The 21,479-nt window shown below is 43.7% G+C and overlaps 2 protein-coding genes and 1 pseudogene across 6 annotated transcripts in view; 1 reads left to right on the forward strand and 2 right to left on the reverse strand.

The window, feature by feature from the left end:
* Positions 1–650, reverse strand: part of METTL6 (methyltransferase like 6) — a 34,689-nt gene extending 34,039 nt beyond the window's left edge. For 3 of the 5 annotated variants that reach the window (XM_032267143.1, XM_032267125.1, XM_032267111.1), the window contains exon 1: positions 433–571. The gene's annotated coding sequence lies outside the window, so the exon portion shown is untranslated. Of the gene's footprint in view, positions 1–432 lie in introns of all 5 variants that reach the window. The other 2 variants (XM_032267132.1, XM_032267118.1) reach the window with 2 other exon arrangements.
* On the forward strand, positions 441–14,987 carry EAF1 (ELL associated factor 1). The gene is made up of 6 exons (XM_032267102.1): positions 441–966; positions 3,141–3,235; positions 5,303–5,439; positions 7,837–8,027; positions 9,819–10,052; positions 12,229–14,987. Exons 1-6 carry the CDS (start codon positions 594–596, stop codon positions 12,273–12,275), a joined length of 1,077 nt encoding a protein of 358 aa, XP_032122993.1. The 5' UTR covers positions 441–593; the 3' UTR covers positions 12,276–14,987.
* Positions 6,635–6,732, reverse strand: LOC116544849 (annotated as a pseudogene).
* Positions 14,988–21,479: the final 6,492 nt, after the last annotated feature.

Consider the following 21,479-nt stretch of genomic DNA (forward strand, 5'->3'; position numbering starts at 1 on the left):
AACCCTATGGAGAAAACAGTCCTCAATTTTTGGTGCCCATGAAAGGGGTAACTTAAAAACCACAATGGCCTTAGCTGGAAGCGGGTGGTCAATTGCCAGATACAAGTGAATTCACCGTTTCCCAAGGGTCGGAGCTCCGTTTTTTCGGGGGAAATAAAGCGAAGCCTGGCGGGGGGGAACTCCGTTCCTGATCGCACTCACAAGAGCCTGTCGTACGGACCAGAGGGGGCGTCACTTTCCGGGGACTGAAGCCCTCGCTCCGCTATCACCGCGCGAAGTGGAGGAGAGACCCAGTCACGCGTGGCTGAGGTCCGGAGGATTCACCTCAGGACACTCAGGATAAACTGGGCCACGTAGGGCCCTAGACCCTGAGGAGGGCGCCCTTAATGACTAGCCGACCCGCGTATCTAGTCAGCCACGCTCAGGGCTTACCGTCATCAGTTCCTAAATTCAACTGTAGGGGTGGGGCCAGGAGCACTCACCCCACAGCCAGCCTCAAGCTTCGGAGGCAGAATATGGGTGGCATCGCAGCACAACTCTGAGCCAATCCTGAGGACCTCGCATTGGGATTCTCCCGGAGGAGTTCTTTTGCCATGGCACCGCCCCCGCCACTTCCGCTGGGGACCCGGAAGTTCCTACCCAACGTCGGAAGTCCCGCGGCCTTGCGGCCTCAGATTCTTCCCCCACCCCGAGGCAGAGAAAAGGGCTTGCTTGTGAACCCCTGTGGGCGCCGGCTCGGCTCTCCTTGCGCTTCAGAGCCGTGTCCTCCCAGGAGCACCGTCCTTCCAGACGCCAAAGCCGGAAGCTCCGGTCGCGGCTGCGCCAGGAGAGCGCCGATCCGGGTGCGAGGTCAGTGCGGGACCATGAACGGGACCGCGAACCCGCTGCTGGACCGCGAGGAACATTGCCTGCGGCTTGGGGAGAGCTTCGAGAAGCGGCCGCGGGCCTCCTTCCACACGATTCGTTGTAAGTCAGCGCTCCCCACAGTTCCCTGCGGCCGCTCCAGGCGCCACATATCAACCCCTACTCCTTCCTTTCTTCCCTCGGCCCTTCAGATTCCAGGGAACCCTCTGCCAGCGTCAGTTACCTTCTCTCGAACCCCAAATCCTTGGGTACCTCGATTTGTCCCTTCTTTTACCCAGATTATTTCTCCCAAATCTTCGTCACCTCCTTCTATTCTTCTACCTCATAGTCTCAAACACTAGTTCCAAAGGTCATGGCCTCTTTCCATTTCCATCCCTCCCCGACCCCCCACCTCGCCCCTAAGGCAAACCTCCCCCTCCTTCACCAGGCAAACCTTTCCTCTCTTATCCAGGTCCACTTCTCCCCCCTCGACACCCCTCTTCCTCCTTTCCGATGCTCCCATCAGGATTCCCCACATTTAAAAGACAGTTCTTGTTTGCTGTGAGCCTCATCCACTCCCTCCGAATCCATTCTCTTCCCTGTTTTCCTCCTCCGACTTGGTCCTGGACACTCAGATACTGTGCTTTGTCCCCTCTACCGCCAAAGAATTGGCATCCTCTCTGCCCTCGTCAGAGTCTTCTTCCATCTCCTTTCTGTGCTTCCTTTGACTTGGATCTCTTTTGAGGTTACCTTTACCACCCTGGCTTTTCCTCCAGACCAAGTTCCTTGGTCAAATTAGAGTTCATGAGCCTGGGATAGGTTAAAGATTGGTCTATGTTTGGAAGCAGAAGAGAGGAGGCGCAGGGAATGCCGAAATAGTCATTATGCCGGACCTTTTTCTACATGATTATAGACTCTGCTGAGCGAGTGCACTTCCACCCTATGTCCTGGGTGAAGATTTGGCAGTTAGGAATTGGCTGACAGAGCATCCCTTCGTGATTCATGAACTTCTGGTTTCCGTGGCACTAACGCTGTTGTTAAGACTTGTTTTTGTCAGAGGACCTAATAGATGTGACTCAAAACATGTGAAGAGGGCGTGTTAGATAATGAAATTCCATCTTTGTGTGGTCACTTGTCATGCCATTACTATGCTTCCTACTGACAGATAGCACTTTCAGAGAGAGGAGATTGGGAATGAGATAAGAACATCATTTCCTGAACAGTTTACTAACTTGATGTTTTCTTCTGGTGAAGGGCAAGGTGTAATTTATCATATAGTTCATGTGTGCACCTGGCCTGCAGTTTGAGGCAGGTGTGAATGTGAATTAAGATGGCTATTCATGTTGTACTCCTAACCGCAATTTAGAAACATGAGCAGGATAAATTTTGGAGATACAGTTGTCTGCTCCGAACATCTACAGAAGTGTCTTGGTTAAAGCTGCGGAACTGGCCAAGAGTGGTGGCTGACACTATAATCCCAGTATTTTGGGAGGCCGAGGCAGGCAGATAGCTTGAGCCCAGGAGTTTGAGACCAGCCTGGGCAGCATAGTGAGACCCCATCACTATTCTTTTTCATATGCTATTACTTTTGATCCTCACAACCCTAAAAAAGCAACTTATTATGGATGATGAGGCATTAATTTTCATCTCTCCCTTGGGAGAAGGGAATGTCTTTGTTTAGTAAAATAACCTATAAATTCCTTTTCCCCGCTAGAATAACCCAAAGAGGGTCAGAGGAAAAGTATGTGGAGGTGTAGATGAAACAAGATTGTCCCTGAGTTGGTAATAATTGAAACTGGATAATGGTACACCAGGGCTCATTGTGCTATTCTCTCTACTTTTGTGTATCTGAGGTTTTCAGTGGCTCATTCCTGTAAACCTAGCATTTTGGGAGGCCAAGGTGGGCGGATTGCCTGAGTTCAGGAATTTGATACCAGTCTGGGCAACGTAGTGAAACCCCATCTCTACTAAAAAAATACAAAAAATTAGCCGGGCGTGGCAGCATGCACCTGTAGTCCCAGCTATTCAGGGAGCTGAGGTAGAAGAATGTCTTGAACCCGGGAGGCAGAAGTTGTAGTGAGCTGAGACCATGCCATTGCACTCCAGCCTGGGTAACAGAGTGAGACTGTGAGACTTTGTCTCCAAAAAAAAAAAAGAAATAGATGTTTAAGAATTCTAAATTAGTTTTATTTTCTATTCATCTGAGTAATAACAGTTTAAATTCTTAAATGGAGATGCCCAGGAAGCCTTATTATTAGTAACCTGGGGGATAAGTGCTTTGTTTCCTTTCCCTTTAGATGATTTTAAACCAGCATCTATAGACACTTCCTGTGAAGGAGAGCTTCAAGTTGGCAAAGGAGATGAAGTCACAATTACTCTGCCACATATCCCTGTGAGTTTATTTCATTGTTTTTTTAAATGTGGGGTCACAGTGAATTCTTGTCTTTTATATTATTGCAATTTAAACTTCCTACTTTTAAAAATGTTTAGATTTCTAAAGTGGCAACATAAGCAAAAAAGGGATTTGAGGGAGTGGGGTGGGGTGGACTTCATGCTAGGCAGGTGCTTGATTAAAAATAATTCTTGTAATCCTAGCACTTTGTGAGGCAGAAGTGTATGGATAACTTGAGCTCAGGGGTTCAAGACCAGCCTGGGCAATATGGTGAAACCCCATCTGTACAAAAAATACAAAAAATGAGCTGGGGGTGATGGCGCATGTCTGTGGTCCCACGTACTTGGGAAGCTGAGGTGGGAAGATCGCTTGAGCCTAGGAGGTAGAGGTTGCAGTGAGCCAAGATCATGCCACTGCACTCCAGCCTGGACGACGGAATGAGACTCCCTCTCATTACAAAAAAAAAAAAAAAAAAAGATTCTTTGTCGTTTTGCCCAAGCTTCCTTTTCCCCCATCTGCTACTGAGTAGACAAGGTTCTTGTTTGGACACCTAGCCCCTCTTTTGATATAGCTTTTCTCCCAAGCAACTCCAGAGAGAAAAGCCCTAGGTGCCCTGCTGATTATATGGCCACAACAGCTCAGGAGTGTGAGGCAGCCAAGCCAGGAGTTAAGGCAGGCAGGAGCCAGAGGTTTGGCACATTCCCCTGATCTAGGGATGGAGAACTAAGTTAAAAGCTGGATTAAGAACCCTTGCAGAGAAAGACTTTTGTGAATTAGTGCCCAAGGCAGCACTAATCACAAAGCACCAGAGGGTCACATGATGCTCTAGTGAACATGTGTTATTGCATGTCACACATCCTGGAATGTAAGTTCTTGGTAGCTGGTGACAGAATGAAAAGTCTCTGGACAGGGAGATCTGGAAAGCTTTGTACTGAGGAAAATGGTCTGCCTGTTCAAACTGCTGTTTGATTACTTGTTGCCTTTGGCAGGTTACATCATCTCCCTTTGGACCTTAGTTTCCCATATGTAAAATCAAAGGTTTAGATAAATGGTCCCTAAAGTCCTTTCTAGCGCTATAGTTTTACTATATAAATAAGCAGTCAAAGAGCCAAGTGGTTTTTTATTCTAAGCAAGGCATTAAATACTATATTCAACAAATATTAATCAAATGCCTCCCACACATTGGCCCATCACTAGGCATGAAGAACACAACCTTGAACAAAACAAGCACATTTCTTGCCCTTGTGGAGCTTATGGTCTGGAGTTTAAATAAATATTAGAAAATACAGCAGTTATTCTAAATCAGGGGCGGCTTCCATAAGGAAGTAACCTGTGAGCAGATCTGGAGGTTGGGTAATTTAAAGAGAGCGGGCAGGATATAGCCAAAGAAGCCTTGTTAAGACTCAGAGGCAGGAGAGAGCTTGAGGATCTGAGAGAAGCCAGTTGCCTTCTGCTTTGAAGCACATGCCCAGGGGCATCTGCTGCAGGGTAAGGTGGAGAGTCAGGGAAGGGCCCAGTAGTGCAGGGTTTCCTGGCTAGTTTAAAGATTTTATCCTTTGGCTTCAGAGCAACTGAGGAGTGATTGAAAGGCTTAGGCAGATGAGTGACCTGATTGATTTATTCAGAGCCAACCAGGAAAATGACCCGCTCTTGGAGAATGCTCTGTTGGTTGCTTGACTTGAGAAGGGGAAACCCTGGACTATCTAATTAAGAAGAAATAAAGGGATCACTCACAGTTGTACCATACAGAGTGATAGCTCTGCTTAGTATAATGCAAGTAATGGTTCATTTGTTTTTCTCTCTTGGAACATATACAGTAATTTAAAATTTTTATACTACCTTTCTTGATTACTTAGAACGCATTGCACATTCACAGATTCTTGCTATATTATTTCTCCTTTATTTTCGCCTGGGAAACCAGAAGGAATTAAAATAGAAATCAGTTCGGTCTATTCTTTTTAAATAGCTCTAATAAAACATTTTATCAGGTAGAGTCATCTATAAATTCAGTTGGTATTCATAACTGGTTTGTTTAGTTTGATCATCTTATACTTTTGTGGCAAATAGGGATCCACGCCACCCATGACTGTGTTCAAGGGGAACAAACGGCCTTACCAGAAAGACTGTGTGCTTATTATTAATCATGACACTGGTGAATATGTACTGGAAAAACTCAGTAGCAGCATTCAGGTGAAGAAAACAAGGTATGTGAATAGCTAGATGCAGGTTTATATCATGTTTCTAAACCTGTCTTATCTATTTAGTTTTTATAAGGTTGTGAACATCTGCTTGCTCATAGTGTTCTATCAATAATCTTAACAGCTCTACCTGTGCCTTCTCAGACAAATCAGTAAAATATGTCTTACTCAAATGCAATAAAAAGAAATAATGTTTTTAAGACCTAAAACATGGGAAGCATTAGGGAAAGGGATGTACTTTATAATTAAGCCAATTTTGTTAATCTCATGATTGCTACAGTACCACCTAAGGAATAAGATAACTTATAGACTTATAATTATGAAATAATAATATATACTATACTTCATTGGAGTGAAGACATTAATTTTTTTTACAAGATACATTTGAGATCACTATAATACCAAAATAAAACTTTGCCTGTTTTTTAATATAGTGAACTCTTTAATTCAACAGTTATTACATGTCTAAAATGAAGCCAGTTAGACTTAATTTGAAAATAAAAAATGTATTCTATAAATATAAATAACTGAGTGGTTCTATTTGTTACCTTATAATACAGTATTATTATTATTATTATTAAGAGTCAAAGTCTCTTGCTCTGTCATCCAGGCTAGAGTGCAGTGGCATGATCATAGCTCACTTATAATACAGTAATTATTATAATACAGGAATTAAATTATAAAGATGGTCACAACCTGATTTTTTTTGTTTATGTTTCAGTAAGCCATTTTTTTGTCCCTCACTTATTGCACAGAAAATGAAAATAGGTAGCATTTATTGAGGGGCTGTCATGCCCCAGTCTCTGCTAGATGCTTTATGTGCATTGTTTTTGCTAACAAGTAATTTTTAGAAAGGTGCTATCAGGGCCAGGCGCGGTGGCTCAAGCCTGTAATCCCAGCACTTTGGGAGGCCGAGGCGGGTGGATCACGAGGTCATGAGATCGAGACCATCCTGGTCAACATGGTGAAACCCCGTCTCTACTAAAAATACAAAAAATTAGCTGGGCATGGTGGCGCGTGCCTGTAATCCCAGCTGCTCAGGAGGCTGAGGCAGGAGAATTGCCTGAACCCAGGAGGCGGAGGTTGCGGTGAGCCGAGATCGCGCCATTGCACTCCAGCCTGGGTAACAAGAGCGAAACTACGTCTCAAAAAAAAAAAAAAAAAAGAAAGGTGCTATTATTATTTTTTACCCCTTTTTATTAAAAATATGGAGTGCTTCATGAATTTGTGTGTTTTCCTTGCACAGCATCCATGCTAATCTCTATCGTTCCAATTTTAGTATATGTGCTGCCAAAGCGAATATGAAAGGTGTATTATTATCTTTAAAAATAAAAAGAACATATGGAGACTGAGGGTTAAAGAGCTTGACCTACCCCAGAAAGTGTGCTGCAGGGTCCTTGCTCCTGCCTTGCCACTCTGTTTATTTGTGTTCATTACCTATAGTGAACCAGGTGCTACTGTTACTCCTCCAATATCTGATGGTTGTGGTCTATTCCCTTACTACTCAGTGTGATATGGGAACTAACAGCATCATATCAGCTGGGTTCATTAGACAGGCAGAATCTCAATACCTATTAGAGCTGAATCTGCAGAGATCGCCAGGTGATTTGTGCATATGCAAAAGTTTTAGAAGCACCAGGCTAGTCTGTTTACAAAAGAAATTGTTAACTGATAGAATATTCTCAGCTTGGGGTGGAGCTCTGCTTGTCTGTGAGCAAGAGCTGGCATGTGATGAAATGAATAAGCAGTATATAGATAATGGAAAAATTTGCAAGCTGGGCAGTATTTTAAGAGCTAGTTCATTTAGGAACTCATGCATTCATGCCTATACATAAGGATGTTTCAGTCAATAAGTGAACTACATATATGACATTGGATTCTAATGGAGCATGTATGGAAACCTGATAATGGCACCTGATACTGGCATTGCAGATCAAGTAGGGGAAGTGATTGATATTCAGTAATGATGGAACATTTGGTTTTTCATGTGAAAAAATTATATAACATGCTATCTATGTTTGTGTAAGTACACTCTGATGTTTGCATTATGAAATCACCTCATGATGCATTTCTCATTGTTAAGGGATGCATGACTGTATTTTCTAGTAGCAAATGGATTCTCATAGTTGCATTGTATCCTGCACTGTTTGCTATAACATTTGAGCTCATTGAGGGCAATGAATATTCTATTCATCTCTGTATCCCTGATGCATCATATAGTACTGGAATACAGTAGACACTCAAATGTTGAATGAATAGCTCACATGATAAAATTACAAATATCAGCATTTCAAAGTGGTCTGGAAAGGGGTTCTACAGAGACTTCTGAGTTTTCAGTCACCTGGACAAATTTGAGAACCACTATTTTTGCCCTTATGATTTAATGTCTATATTTCCTTTCAGAGCTGAGGGGAGCAGTAAAATCCAGGCCCGAATGGAACAGCAGCCCACTCGTCCTCCACAGACGTCACAGCCGCTGCCACCTCCACCACCTATGCCATTCAGAGCTCCAACAAAGCCTCCAGTTGGACCCAAAACTTCTCCCTTGAAAGATAACCCCTCACCTGAACCTCAGTTGGATGATATCAAAAGAGGTAGAGAAATTTTCTGGATCCATGATAGCAACATGGAGATCACATGACTGCTGTATTGATATGGTGGCTGGGGCATTCAATGCCATCAAAAACATTTCTGCAGAGCTCACTGTTCAGAGATGGGGAGGGTGGGGCCAGCTACCACTTACCTCATTTGACAAGGGTGAGTCTTGGAATAGTGACTTGAGTTTGTGGCTATCTTGGTAGCATACTGCTTAGGGGCCCAGGATTTAAACAAGCATGACTCCCATCCAGAGCTCCATATGGCACACCTCTAAGGCTCTGGAGAAAGGATTCTAGGTGTTGGAGGTGAAGATTAAGTGTAGGTGGCAATATTTCTGAGCTCTACGCTAGTATAGCGGCTGGAGGGGCTGACCATGGTGCTGCACACTAGTAGTTTCAGCTACTTTCAAGGCTGAGGCAGGAGGATCGCGTGAAGTTGGGACTTCAAGGCCACAGTGTGTTATGATTATGTCTGTTGGTAGCTACTGAACTCCAGCCTGGGCAGTATTGCCTCTTTTTTGGCAGCAGGGGTAGATTAAAGTGCCATTTAAAATACCGTAAGCAAATGTTCTGTGCTAACACAAAGTGTGTGAATATGAGAGGCCACGAAGATCGATGGAAACAGATACTGGCCTAGAAAGACTTAGAGGTCTGGTTTGGTTGTCTCCACTGCAAACCTGAGACAAAGAGGCTTACCTTGACTTTGTTTTCCTTCACATGATGAATGGTTTTACTCCTCCAGACTCTTAGAAGTTGTGAGGCCAAGTGTCATGTTTCCTATTTGTAAGTTTTAGAAAACAAATCAATACTAGTAGTAGGGAAAGATAAAGAGTTGTCCTTGGGAAGTTTGCCTTTTCCACCCTGTAGAAGGGCTGCAGACATCACTCTGCACTGTGCACAGTTGTTTTGCCTCTTATTTTATTTTTCCCCCTCATGGCTACTGGAATGCTGTTATGGAAGTTTTCACTTTGGCTGAATAGGAATCAGAGCATGAGTGGTTAATTGTTGCCAGTTATGCTTAAAGGAGCCATAGCCATTTAAGGCTACGTGGTATGTTTGGACAGGAAAATCTAGCATCTTTCTTGAAATGGTTAGTTAACATTGAAATGGTTAGGTAAGGCATGTTTTTCTTCCCTATTTTATATCTGTAAAAAATGTAGTACCTGACAGGCATGATATGTAAAGAGTGAAGAGGAAAAATGTTGTTTCACCATTTTTCTTCAGTCACCATGGTTCTTCCTGCAAGCCTCCATTTATTTGTGGGACATGAGAGCTGGAAAGGACCTTAGAGGCTGTCTGGCTTTCATTTTTTCAGAGTGGCTTAGAAAATTCATTGACTTCTACCTGGGTGTCATTGCTGGTTACAAGTAAATCTAGAACAAGCACTCAGACCTTCCAAGTCCTAGTCAAATTTATTTTTCAACCACTTTACATAATAGTTGTTTTCTCTTATGTGAGAATGATGGTTTTATCCCATAGTTCATAATATTCATAATTTTTTTTTGTTAGTAGATAAAGGCAAATTGACTTAATTCATTTTTTACACAGAACAGTCATTATTCTGAAACAGTCTTGCTTTTTGTTTATTTTGAGTGAATTTAATGTTCCCATTGATTCTCTGTTTGGTTTTGGTAGTTTTCTATGTGTTTTAAGGAATTGAAAAGTAAGACTTCGTTTTAAATGATTTCTTACTGCTGTCGGTTTTGCTGATTTACTATTTATAGGAGCTCCAATGCGTTGCTTTGAAAAGAGCTGCTGTGCTGACCCATGTCATATCATTTTTTCCAGAGCTGAGGGCTGAAGTTGACATTATTGAACAGATGAGCAGCAGCAGCGGGAGCAGCTCTTCAGACTCTGAGAGCTCTTCGGGAAGTGATGACGACAGCTCCAGCAGTGGAGGCGAGGACAATGGCCCAGCGTCTCCTCCACAGCCTTCACACCAGCAGCCCTACAACAGTAGGCCTGCTGTTGCCAACGGAACCAGCCGGCCACAAGGAAGCAACCAGCTCATGAACACCCTCAGTAAGTGTGTGCTCCCCTTTATGGCTGAGAGAGGGCCATAGGTGTAGCTTCTGTTTATCTTATTGCTAGAACCTGTAAACCTAAAGACATTTAAGGTATTATTAAAGATAATGTGTAGCAGGAAGGTGTGAGTTACTAAATAGTAAAAAAGGGAAATGAGATGAAAAATCTGTTCTTTCTCTTTATATTCCCCGCTGGCTCATACTGGTGTTTGTGAACTCTGGAAAATGCTAAAGCATGAACAGGTAGGCTGTTTTTGCCTTTATACCAGGCTTTGGGGAGCTACCTGCCATCACACTGCTCTCTGCCTCTTGGTCTTTTTTTTTTTTTTTGGAGATGAAGTCTTGCTCTGTTGCCCAGGCTGGAGTGCAGTGGCATGATCTTTTTATTTTTTTGCAGAGACAGGGTTTCCCCATGTTTCCCAGGATGGTCTGCAACTCCTAGACTCAAGCAATCCACCTACCTTGGCTTCCCAAAGTGCTGAGATTACATGCAGGAGCCACCATGCATGGCCATTTTTTAAATTTTCAGTAGAGACAAGGTCTCACTGTTTTGCCCAGGCTGGTCTTAAACTCCTGAGTACAAGTAATCACCCCATCTCCCAAAGTGCTGGAATTACAAGCATGAGCCACCATGCCTGGCCTGGGTGGCTTTTAATGGAGTTGATGCTAAAGTAAAACAGGAAAACAAAAACAAATTTACTTGTTTTGAAGGTGAGCAGAGGGCTAATTTTCTATGCTTTTCTCTCTTTGGAACCCTGATGAATGTTCTCTTTTGGTACACCTTCCTTTGAGGAAGTTGGAAGGTCTAGAGGCAACACTGGGGAACTTAACCTAGTTAACACAACTACTGTGGACCAGGCAGAGATAATCTCAGCCTCAGCACTATGGACATTTTGGGCCAGATAAGTCTTTGTGGTAGGTTGTCCTGCACACTGTTGGATGTTTAAGAGCATTCCTGACCTCTATCCACTAGATGCCAGTACCAATCTCCTCCCACCTCCCCGGCCCCATAACAGCCAAAAATGTCTCAAGACATTGCCATATGTGCCCCATCTTTAACATAGACTGAAGTATATGAAGAAAATCTGGCATTGTAGGTAGTTAGAAAAGGGGTGACTTCAGGATCAGCCCCCCTGAAAGGGTTTTGTGGACCCCCGAGTCCTCAGAATAGACTTTGAAGACAACTGGCTTAAAGATTAGCAATTCGGAAATATAGAAATTCACTTTTGTTACAAGTAGTATCAACTGGAGTTCTGTTATGTGTATTCCTATTGTATTAGATTGAAATGTTGAGAATTATTCTAAATTCTGCACAGTAAACAAGAATCTGGGGCTTTGTAAAGCTCGTTAGTTCAGATTTGAAGATTAAGGTAATGTGAATATCCTGGACAGAGGTATGCCAGAACAGATACTGCATTAGCATATTACTAGTGTTAACAGTATTCACTTTTCTTAATAGGAAACCTAACAATATTTTCTTAAGTTGCTTTTATAAAGCAACTTAATGTGATTAGTTCTACCAAATGGTGAATCAGTTATTTTAAATATATATATTTTTTCTTCCCTTTGAGATGAGTCTTGCCCTGTTGCCAGGCTGGAGTACAGTTGTGCAATCTTGGCTCACTGCAACCTCCACCTCCCAGTTTGAAGTGCTTCTCCAACCTCAGCCTCCAGAGTAGCTGCGATTATAGGCATGCATCACCACACCTGAATAATTTTTGTGTTTTTAGTAAAGACAAGGTTTCACTGTGTAGGCCAGGCTGATCTTGAACTCCTGACCTAAAGTCATCCTCCCACCTTGGCCTCCCAAAGTCTTGGGATTACAGGCGTGACCCATTGTACCCGACCATATTTTAAATATTTTCTTGCTATTTATTAAGCCACTTAAAAGCTATTTAGCTTATTCCTTCTTTGTTCTACCCTAATAAGCAGTATTGCTGTGCTTTGCAGATGCCAAAAATAGCATCTTTTAAAATGTTGACTGCACTGTTTTGTTTCAGTGAGCCAAATATATTTTCTTCCCTAAGTTGAATTAACAAGCTTTTACTGTAGTGTGATATAGCCAAGGCAGTTAACCAAAAAATTGTGAGGAAGTCATTTTTAAATTCTGCACTTTTGTTTGATTCTACTATTTGACTTTTTTTCTTCTTTTTTTTTTTTTTTTTTTTAAATAGGAAATGACTTGCAGTTGAGTGAGTCTGGCAGTGACAGTGATGACTAGTGCTGGATCCTTCAAAATCTACTTTTTGGTGCACAAACATGCCGCAAGACCGGGCTACTTTGGCGTGGAGTCCATTGCCAAGAGGAAAATGTTATGGATCAGTGACTGTAGTAGGAGTTTGAGGCTCTGGAGCTCTCACATATTCAAGTCTTTAACTTAGTGGTGATGGGTGATTTTCTCGTGTCATTTTTGAACAATCTCATCTTTCAAAGTTTAAATAGACCTGTAGAAGAGCTAACAATTATATTTCTATTTAGTTAACATTGTTAATGAAAAACAAGACAAATGATGTGCCCTGGTCTAGGTTACTCAAAGGCCGTATCTTCACCAGGCCAGGGATTCAGTTTTAAACCTCAGCAGCCATCAGTTTGGCCAAGTGGTTGGCACCAATGTCATGAAAGTCTATGAGGGCTAGGAGAGAGAGGGAAAACCTCAAACCACATCATAGAAACATATATGTTAAAACCGCTTTAAATTGTTGACACAAAGTGGTAAGGAAATTTTGTCTGAATCAGCCTGACAAGCCTGGATAGAAATGGATCTGAGAATTCAGAATGGAGTCCTTGAGTGTCAGCTGGTCAGGACCATCATTTACAGACTAAGAAAGGGAAGTACACACCGGCTTGTGGCCAGTCTCCTGCCCCCTCTCTGGGCTTTCCTCACTCTTTCCCTTGAATCTCATTTGTAGGAATCAAGAGATTTCTGTACATAGGACTTGTAGATGTACATTGGCATGCTGATTAGATTCTAAAAGACAGAAGTGTTGGGTGCTTCTAGCTTGAATTCAGATCCGGGCAGTCCCACATGAGACTGGGTGAGCAGATGAAACTGGTAGCCACTGTGCCGATGCATGTGACTCCGTTCAGTTCAGGCTTTTGGTTCCATGTGGATCCATACTAAGGATTCTTCAGTCAGTGGATTTTAGCAGGGGGAGGTAGCGCAAGAGAGGTGTGACCTCTCTGAACAAATGAACCAGCAGTAAGTTTCTAAAAATCAGAATCTAGATAGGAGTTCTGCAATATGAAATGAGCACATTCTTTGATAAGGCATTTCTGTTCATGCTTTTATACCACTGTTTGTACCTGACTCCCTGACTGATTTGTATTTTTTATATACAACTAGAAGAAAGTCACAAGATTGTCTTCTATGGTGTGCCGTTTCCAAATGAATCTGTTATTGCAGGAAACTGGTCGCTAGTAAATGTTCTATATTTGGTGAATGTGTGATAAATCATCCTGTAATCAGTATGGAGTCCCCTCTTTCTGTAGTTTGGATGAATATGTCCTGAGAAATTTTCATCCACTTTGGTTCAGCGGACATCAAGATAGTAATAATAGTTTTTCCTCCATAGGTCCCTCCACTCAGATGGCCTCTCCCTTCCCTGCTAGTGGAGGGAAGCAGTCTGGACTTAGAAGGGAAATAGGTGGTCTGTGGTGGGGGCTTTGATTACAATTATACCTCATAGAGTCAACTGTTGCATCATCATAGTGAGCCCAGGGAGCTGTTGCCCAGCAGCATTCTCATACCATCTATCCTAGTGTAGGTAACAGGTCTACGCTACGACCCCATGCCAGGTTCTCAGCCCATCATGAGATTTTTGTGGATTTAATAGCAGGTAGGAACTTATTTCAGTGTATTGGTAATTGCTTTATAATTCCTTGGTAATGACAGCTCAGGGAAGGTTTTACAAGGTCATGATTAGGAGACTTGAATTGTTACTGGATATAGGAATTGTTTCACTGCTCTTAACTTGCTCAAACTGGGGCAGGTTCCAGGAACCTGAACTGAAAATACCTAGTTAAAGCTCTCTGTCTTTTTTCCCTGCCTATTCTCTGAAAGCCATGATTTCTATAGACAGACTGTGGTGTTTGGCATGTTGGGTCAAGACGTGTTTCTATAGGAAATGCTTGCATGTGGCACTGGCTTGGTGAGTCAAGCTTCCTGAGCTTCAGACCCTCAGGTCCTGCCATCTGTCCTGCCCAACACTGTATGGTTTTTCTCTAGCATGGCTTCAGTTTTATTCTCTGCACAAAGCCTTTGGTGGTTCTGTCCCTCTGCCCCCTAGCTGTATCCATCAGAGTAAGAATCTTTTCTTTTCAGAAGTCAAGAATTTGGCTTCACAGATGGCTTCTCACAGATGCCCTCCTGCCAGTCAAACCAGACTTGTTCTTCCTGCCTCTGTGCCTTCTCTCATTCTCCCTCTCTCCCGCTCCGAGCCCCTGTTCTGAGGCTCTGTGGAGTGCCCTGTGTGTACATACTGACTTTTTTTTTTTTTTCTTTTTTTTTTTCTTGAACTCTGGTTAGTATGAGCTCCTTAAAAGCAGGAACTGGGCTGGGTGTGGTGACTCATGCCTGTAATCCCAACACTTTGGGAGGCTGAGGTGGGAGGATTGCTTGAGTCCAGGAGTTTGAGAACAGTCTGGGCAATGTGGTGAGACCCCATTTCAGCAAAAAGAAAAAAAACAGCAGGGACTATTATCTCTTCTCTGGGGTAGCCACAGGAATGGGCATTCAAATGATTGTAGCCTGTGGGGGGAGGGAGAAGGCAGAGAAAACTACTCAGCCAGTGAAGTGCAGAGGATAGACATAAGAAAGCATTCCAGGCACTTGGAGACAGCTGAAAGTATCCATGCTGACTTACATGAGTTAGAAGTCTTTAACTGAATTGTTAAAATTGCCTTTTCTTTGCGCTGTACAATGTGTACTGTACTGTGGGTCATTTAGATGAGATTAAAGACTTAATTAAATCTGGTGTCTGAGGCACTTAGTAAGCCTTAGTAAAGTTGTGATTGAGGAAACAATACAAATGAACTAGAGATTTGTAATCATGCCACTCATTAATGATTTTATTTCTGTATTAGAATTATTTTTTCTATGTCAGAGGTTAACGTATGTGTATGTGCTTCAGTTGTAGGAAAACTTGAAAATTCCAAAATCCTTAAATCCTTATTTTCCTATTTGAGAGGCTGGTTCAGCAGGGTGGGTGGGTGGGTGGGGGTGTGTGTGTGTGTGTGTGTGTGTGTGTGTGTGATGTATTTATTATATTATTTTGAAAGAGAATTAGTGTGTTACATGTATAATGTTAGATACAGCCAAATTGGATGTTTCTATTTGGCAAGGAAGATAGGATTTCTGAAACTCAGGCCTTAACCAGTAGGTTGGAAGATAAGACCAATTGAAGAGTTATGAAATGTGAGTTTTTGTTGCTTCCATTATTTCTGTCTTGGTTTTGTTTTCTCATTCTTTATTTTTAAAATCTTGTGCCTGAAAGTTGTTGTTGTTTGTTGTTGTTGTTGTTGTTTTGCTTAATTATGAAGTAGACACGCATGTTTACATTTATGTAAAACATTTTCTGTGTGAAGTATTTTTTGTTTATTCTCTTAAAAGATCACTATATTTAAATAAAAATGAAGGTCAGCAATACCTTTAACATCTTGGTGGGTTTCATTTTCTTTCTAGAAACCAATGATCAATATAGGTTTCTTTTAAGAAGCTTCTGTGCTTAAGCCTAAATAGCTAACTAAATGGATTCCTTTTTAATTTGATGTTTATAATCATTAGGAAGTATACCTCAGCTTTTAAAAGGTATGAAGTTCATAACTAAATCACATCTGAGGCCATTTTACTTGGTCTGAAAAGGTAGGCTTAGTTTTGGGTCTGAGAACCATGCAATGGCTAAACTGAATCCCTAGACATAGCCTGTTGTCAGTTTTCCAGATTCTTTCTGCCTGGAATGCCATGCCACACACACATACACCTCTGACCCCCAGCCGACATCTGGCTAGAAGTGATCCTTCCCTCCTGCTTCCATTCTACACTTTTGCTTCTGCACTGCTCACATTTACCTGTGGTCTTGGCTCCCCTGCTAGACTGTATAAACTTTTAGGTGGGCAGTGGCCATATTCCTTTTAACTTCTCTGTAGCATCACTAATGGGTGCTCAATACATTTGGATTGAATTAAACTACATGTTAAGTCTAGAAATCCTCTACTACTTACTCTGCAATATGCTCGTTCCCTCAGATGGCAATAGGAGTTAGACTTGAACCATCTCCATGGGGAAGTTGTGTTCATCACTGAAGGGAGACCTATCTTCATTAACTATTGCCTCCGTAATGTAATGTAACAAACCATCCCAAAACTCAATGACTAATAAGCACTTATTTTGCTCACAAGTTTGGGTTGGCTTTAGACTGGCCTTGGCTGGACAGTTCTGGTCTTGACTGGATCCCTCATACGCCTGGCCGTTGACTGAGGTTCACCTGATCTAGGATGGCCTTGGCCAGCACAGTGGGGGCAACAGCCTCTGCTCCATGTCATCTCCAGTAGCATAGCTCGGGCATGCTGTCATGTCAAAGGCAAAGAGGTATAAGAATAAGAGAGGAAACAAAATGCTTCTGTCGCAATTGCTAAGATGTCATTAGCCAAAGCAAGTTAGAGGTCCAAGTTCAGAATGAAGGGGTGGGGAAATACATTCCACAAAATTGATGGGAGGAGTTGCAAAAGACATTGGAAAGGGTATAGATACAGGGAGGTGGGAAGAATTGGGGCTATTAATACCATGTATTACATTCACTTGCCCTGTGACTCCACCATGGTTGAGAACACTAGGCCACATGAGCTCTAAGTCCCTTCCCAGCTCTGGCATTGTCCCTGGACAGACAAATGAAAGTTCCAGTAGGAGTGAAGATATATATATATATATATATATATATATTTTTTTTTTTTTTTGAGACAGAGTCTGGCTCTGTCGCCAGGCTGGAGTGCAGTGGTGCTATCTAAGCTCACTGCAGCCTCCACCCTCCCGAGTTCAAGCTATTCTCCTGCCTCACCCTCCTGAATAGCTGGGATTATAGGCATCCGCCACCACACCCGGCTAATTTTTGTATTTTTAGTAGAGACAGGGTTTCACCATATGGCCAGGATGGTCTCAATCTCTTGACCTCGTGATCCACCCTCCCTGGCCTCCCAAAGCGCTGGGATTACAGGTGTCAGCCACTGTGCCCAGCCTGAGTTAAGACATTTCTATTCATGGTTCATGCAGAGGGCACCAAAAGCAAGCCAATGGCTTCTCTTGGGTTGGCCCTCCCTCCTTTATTCACTGCGTATAGTGTGCTTCCCTCTTGCCATTTCTTTTTTTTTTTTTTTTTTTTTGAGACGGAGTTTCGCTCTTGTTACCCAGGCTGCAGTGCGATGGCGCGGGCTCGGGACACCGCCACCTCCGCCCCCTGGGTTCAGGCAATTCTCCTGCCTCAGCCTCCTGAGTAGCTGGGATTATAGGCACGCGCCACCATGCCCAGCTAATTTTTTGTAGTTTTTTAGTAGAGACGGGGTTTCACCGTGTTGACCAGGATGGTCTCGATCTCTTGACCTCGTGATCCACCCGCCTCAGCCTCCCAAAGTGCTGGGATTACAGGCGTGAGCCACTGCGCCCGGCCCCTGCCATTTCTTAACAAAAGCACTATTCCCCTTATCTGTTGCTAAGTAACAAGCTACTCCCCAGAACCTGGCTTAAAATGATCAATCACCATTTTATGTCATGGAATTTGTTTGTTAGGAATTAGGACAGAGCTTGTCTAGGTAGCTCAGCTTCTTGTGGCTTCAACTGAGATCACTCAGTGGTACTTAGCTGGCAGATGGGCTGGACTGCAAGGTCCAAGCTAACTTCACTCGCATGCCTGGCACCATGATGGGATGGCTGAAAGCAGGCTCCTGGAACCTCTGGGCCCATGGATTGTAATGGTGAATTGCTCAAATGTAACAATCTCCTTGGTGAGTCGCCAAGGTCCTTGACCTGTAAGCTGATTATTACTACACAGGTGCTGAAGAACTGCTTCACTGAAAACTTAAATTGACTCACTCTACTATGGGGGAAGGATGGGGCCAAACAACTCCAGTAGAGCAGGCATGGCATAGGTCAACCCACTAACTGTAATGAGCTTTGGAGATTCTTTAGCAATTTGAACCAAACATACCCTCTATGGCCCTAACGGAGTGATGGCCTGTGTGTCTGTCCCAGGAGACACTCAGAAATTGTCCCACCCCCTTCCCTAGCACTAGTTCCTAAGTGAAGTGCTGGTGACCAAGCTTCCGTCAAAAACCTTACTTTGCTTACAAATTGTTACTAAAACGGCTTTGCAGGTGGATAGGTAAGAAGCCTAGGGCCAAACCCCAACGCTACACTTCCCTGGTCATGGTAAGAGTTCTGGGACGGCCTATAGAATCCCAGAGACAGGCTGGATCCTTGGAGGTCAGTTGAGCAGAGCCTGAGCTTCTGTTACTGGTGAAAACATCAAAACCAGTCCAGCACTGAAAGAGTAAAAAAATCAGTCTAGATCAAGAGAGTAAGTCAGCTCCATGCCCCTACTGTGCCTCAGACTGTCAGTCGACACTCAGAAAGCCAGCTGCAATGTTACCAGGAGGAATATTTCTCCCATGCTGCTGCAATTGAAAAGCGTCATAACCAATTTTTTTTTTTTTTTTTTTTAAACCTTTAGAGGGAGTCTCGCCCCATCACCCAGGCTGGAGTGTAATGCATGATCTCAGCTCACTGCAACCTCCGCCTCGCCGGTTCAAGTGATTCTCCTGCCTCAGCCTCCTAAGTAGCTGGGATTACAGGTACCCATCACCACGCCCCGCTAAGTTTTTTTGTATTTTTATTAGAGACGGGGTTTCACCATGTTGGCCAGGCTGGTTTCGAATTCCTGACCTAAGCTGATCCACCTGCCTCGGCCTCCCAAAGTGCTGGGATTACAGGCATGAGCCACTGCACCCGACGAACCATTCCTTTTTTTGAGTGACTACTACTTTCTTTCCAATGACATCTCTACCTTTGCTTTGTTACTCCCAATACCTGAAAAAAATCACTGTGAAACTTTGTGATTTCCCCAAAGAAGTGACTGATTTGGCCTGAGCCACTAAATGATAATGACAAATAAAATCCAACACTAAACAGTTTTTTTTTTTTTGACAGTCTCGCTCTGTCACCCAGGCTGGAGTGCAGTGGCACAATCTCGGCTCGCTGCAGCCTCAACCTGCTAGGTCCAAGAGATCCTCCTGCCTCAGCCTCCCAAGTAGCTGGGACTGCAGGTGCATGCCACCCCACCTGGCTGATTTTTGTATTTTTTGTAGAGATAGGGTTTTACCATGTTGCCCAGGCTGACCTCAAACTCCTATACTCAAGCGATTCACCCACCTTGGCCTCCCAAAGTGCTGGGATTACAGGCATGAGCCACCATGCCTTGCTGGAAAAGAATTTCTTGGGAGCCACTGGAACAGGCATTGTCTCTTCCTCTGGATTTTGCAGGGTGCAGATGTAAGCTTGAAACTGCAGCAGTCAACCCCTAAGGATCAAATTAATGGAAAGGTTCAAATAGTTGAAAGGATAGCAGAGGATGGAGTGGGGACCTTGATTGAGTCATGCCTGATTTCCACCCCACCCCAGTGGACTTTTAAAGTTACATGAACCAATAAATATCACCTTATGGTATTCAGATTGGATTATCTGTTCTTGCCAACAAAAGCATATGGACTGGCATAGCCTTCTTTGGTGACCAACTGCATCTCTGAGACCCTGTCTTATTCTAAGCCACTCCATGTGATAGCCTCAGGAGCAACTGAGGGAATCCATTCCTGCTCCTAGGGTATGTGCTCTCAGAGCTGAAGGGTAGGGGCCACACTCACAATCTTTTAGACTTGGAAGAAAAATCAGCCCTTATTGAAAGTCTTTTTCACATGAGGAAATTGAGACCATGAGAAGTGATGAACCCAGCCTGAATCCAGGTACCTGCAACCCCCCTGTTCAGTGCTCTTCCAACTTCCTCCTGGAGCAGATTATCTCAGGAAACATTTCCTTGGCACAGATGAGCTCTTGGATACCAGCTCTATGGCTCCCTGGGCAGCACACCATTTCTGTTCATGGGGAACCAGCTCCCTACATCACAGTTAGCATTTCAAGGGAGGGCTTGGGGCCATTCGTCTTCCCTGATCTCTCATCTTTCCATTTCAAAATGCCAAAGGGGCAGAATTACTATTATACACATTCTTAAAACGTGTGACTTTGAATCCTCCCATTTCCTGAGCCTTTCAGAACTGTCCATTGAAATAGTTCAAGACAGGCACAGCCCTAATGTTTCAGGGTCCAGGAAAGAACATATATGGACATTCACATACCAAATGTCTAGGTATTTACATTACAATCAAAGAATAGACTATTTTTGTTGTTTTGCTTTTTGTTTTTTAGAGGTGGGGGGGGTGTTTCACTGTGTTGCCCAGGCTGGCTTGAATTCCTGGACTCAAGTGATCCTCTCACCACAGCCTCCCAAGTAGCTGGGACTGCAGGCACATGCCACCTGATATGGTTTGGCTGTATCCCCACCCAGATCTCATCTTGAATTCCCACGTGTTGTGGGAGGGACCTGGTGGGAGGTAACTGAATCATGGGAGCAATTCTTTCCCGTGCTATTCTCGTGACAGTGAATAAGTCTCACGAAATCTGATGGTTTTAAAAAGAGTTCCCCTGCACAAGCTCTCTTTCTCTCTTTGCCTGCTGTCATCCATGTAGGAAGTAACTTGCTCCTCCTTGCCTTCCGCCATGATTGTAAGGCCTCCCCAGCCATGTGGAACTGTTAAGTCCATTAGACCTCTTTCTTTTGTAAATTGCCCAGTCTCAGGTATGTCTTTATCAGCAGCATGAAAATGGACTAATAGAAATTCCTGGACTCAAGTGATCCTCTCACCACAGCCTCCCAAATAGCTGGGACTATGGGCACATGCCACCACTCCCAGCTAAGACTCAATATATTCTATTTGTTTCCCTCAAAAAGGATACTTTCATAAAGAATAGAAGGCCAGGTTTGAATTTGGAATTTTAGATTCCACAAAGTCTTGTGGTAGCAAGAGGAGAGCAGGGTCCAGCTCCCCTGCCAGACCTGCTTCTGTTTTTACCCCCTGCCCATCCCACACTGAGAAGAGCCTCATGTGTGCCCATGAGGAAATCCCAGCCCACATTCTAAGCCCCATCTAACAATTTTTTGCTGGCCACCCCCAGGCCTGCATGTCTGCAGGTCACACTCAGGAGAACAGACATGGGCAAGAGGCCTGCAGGTCCAGGAAGCAGGCTCAGGACCACCTGGGTGGGGAACTGTGGTTTCCCAGGTACCTGGAGCATGGTCTAGGAGTCGGGTGTGCAAGCACCAGTGGGTGT

The sequence above is a fragment of the Sapajus apella genome, unplaced genomic scaffold, assembly GCF_009761245.1.
Source record: "Sapajus apella isolate SASKATOON/1434 unplaced genomic scaffold, GSC_monkey_1.0 scaffold4, whole genome shotgun sequence".
Taxonomy (NCBI): Eukaryota; Metazoa; Chordata; class Mammalia; order Primates; family Cebidae; genus Sapajus; species Sapajus apella.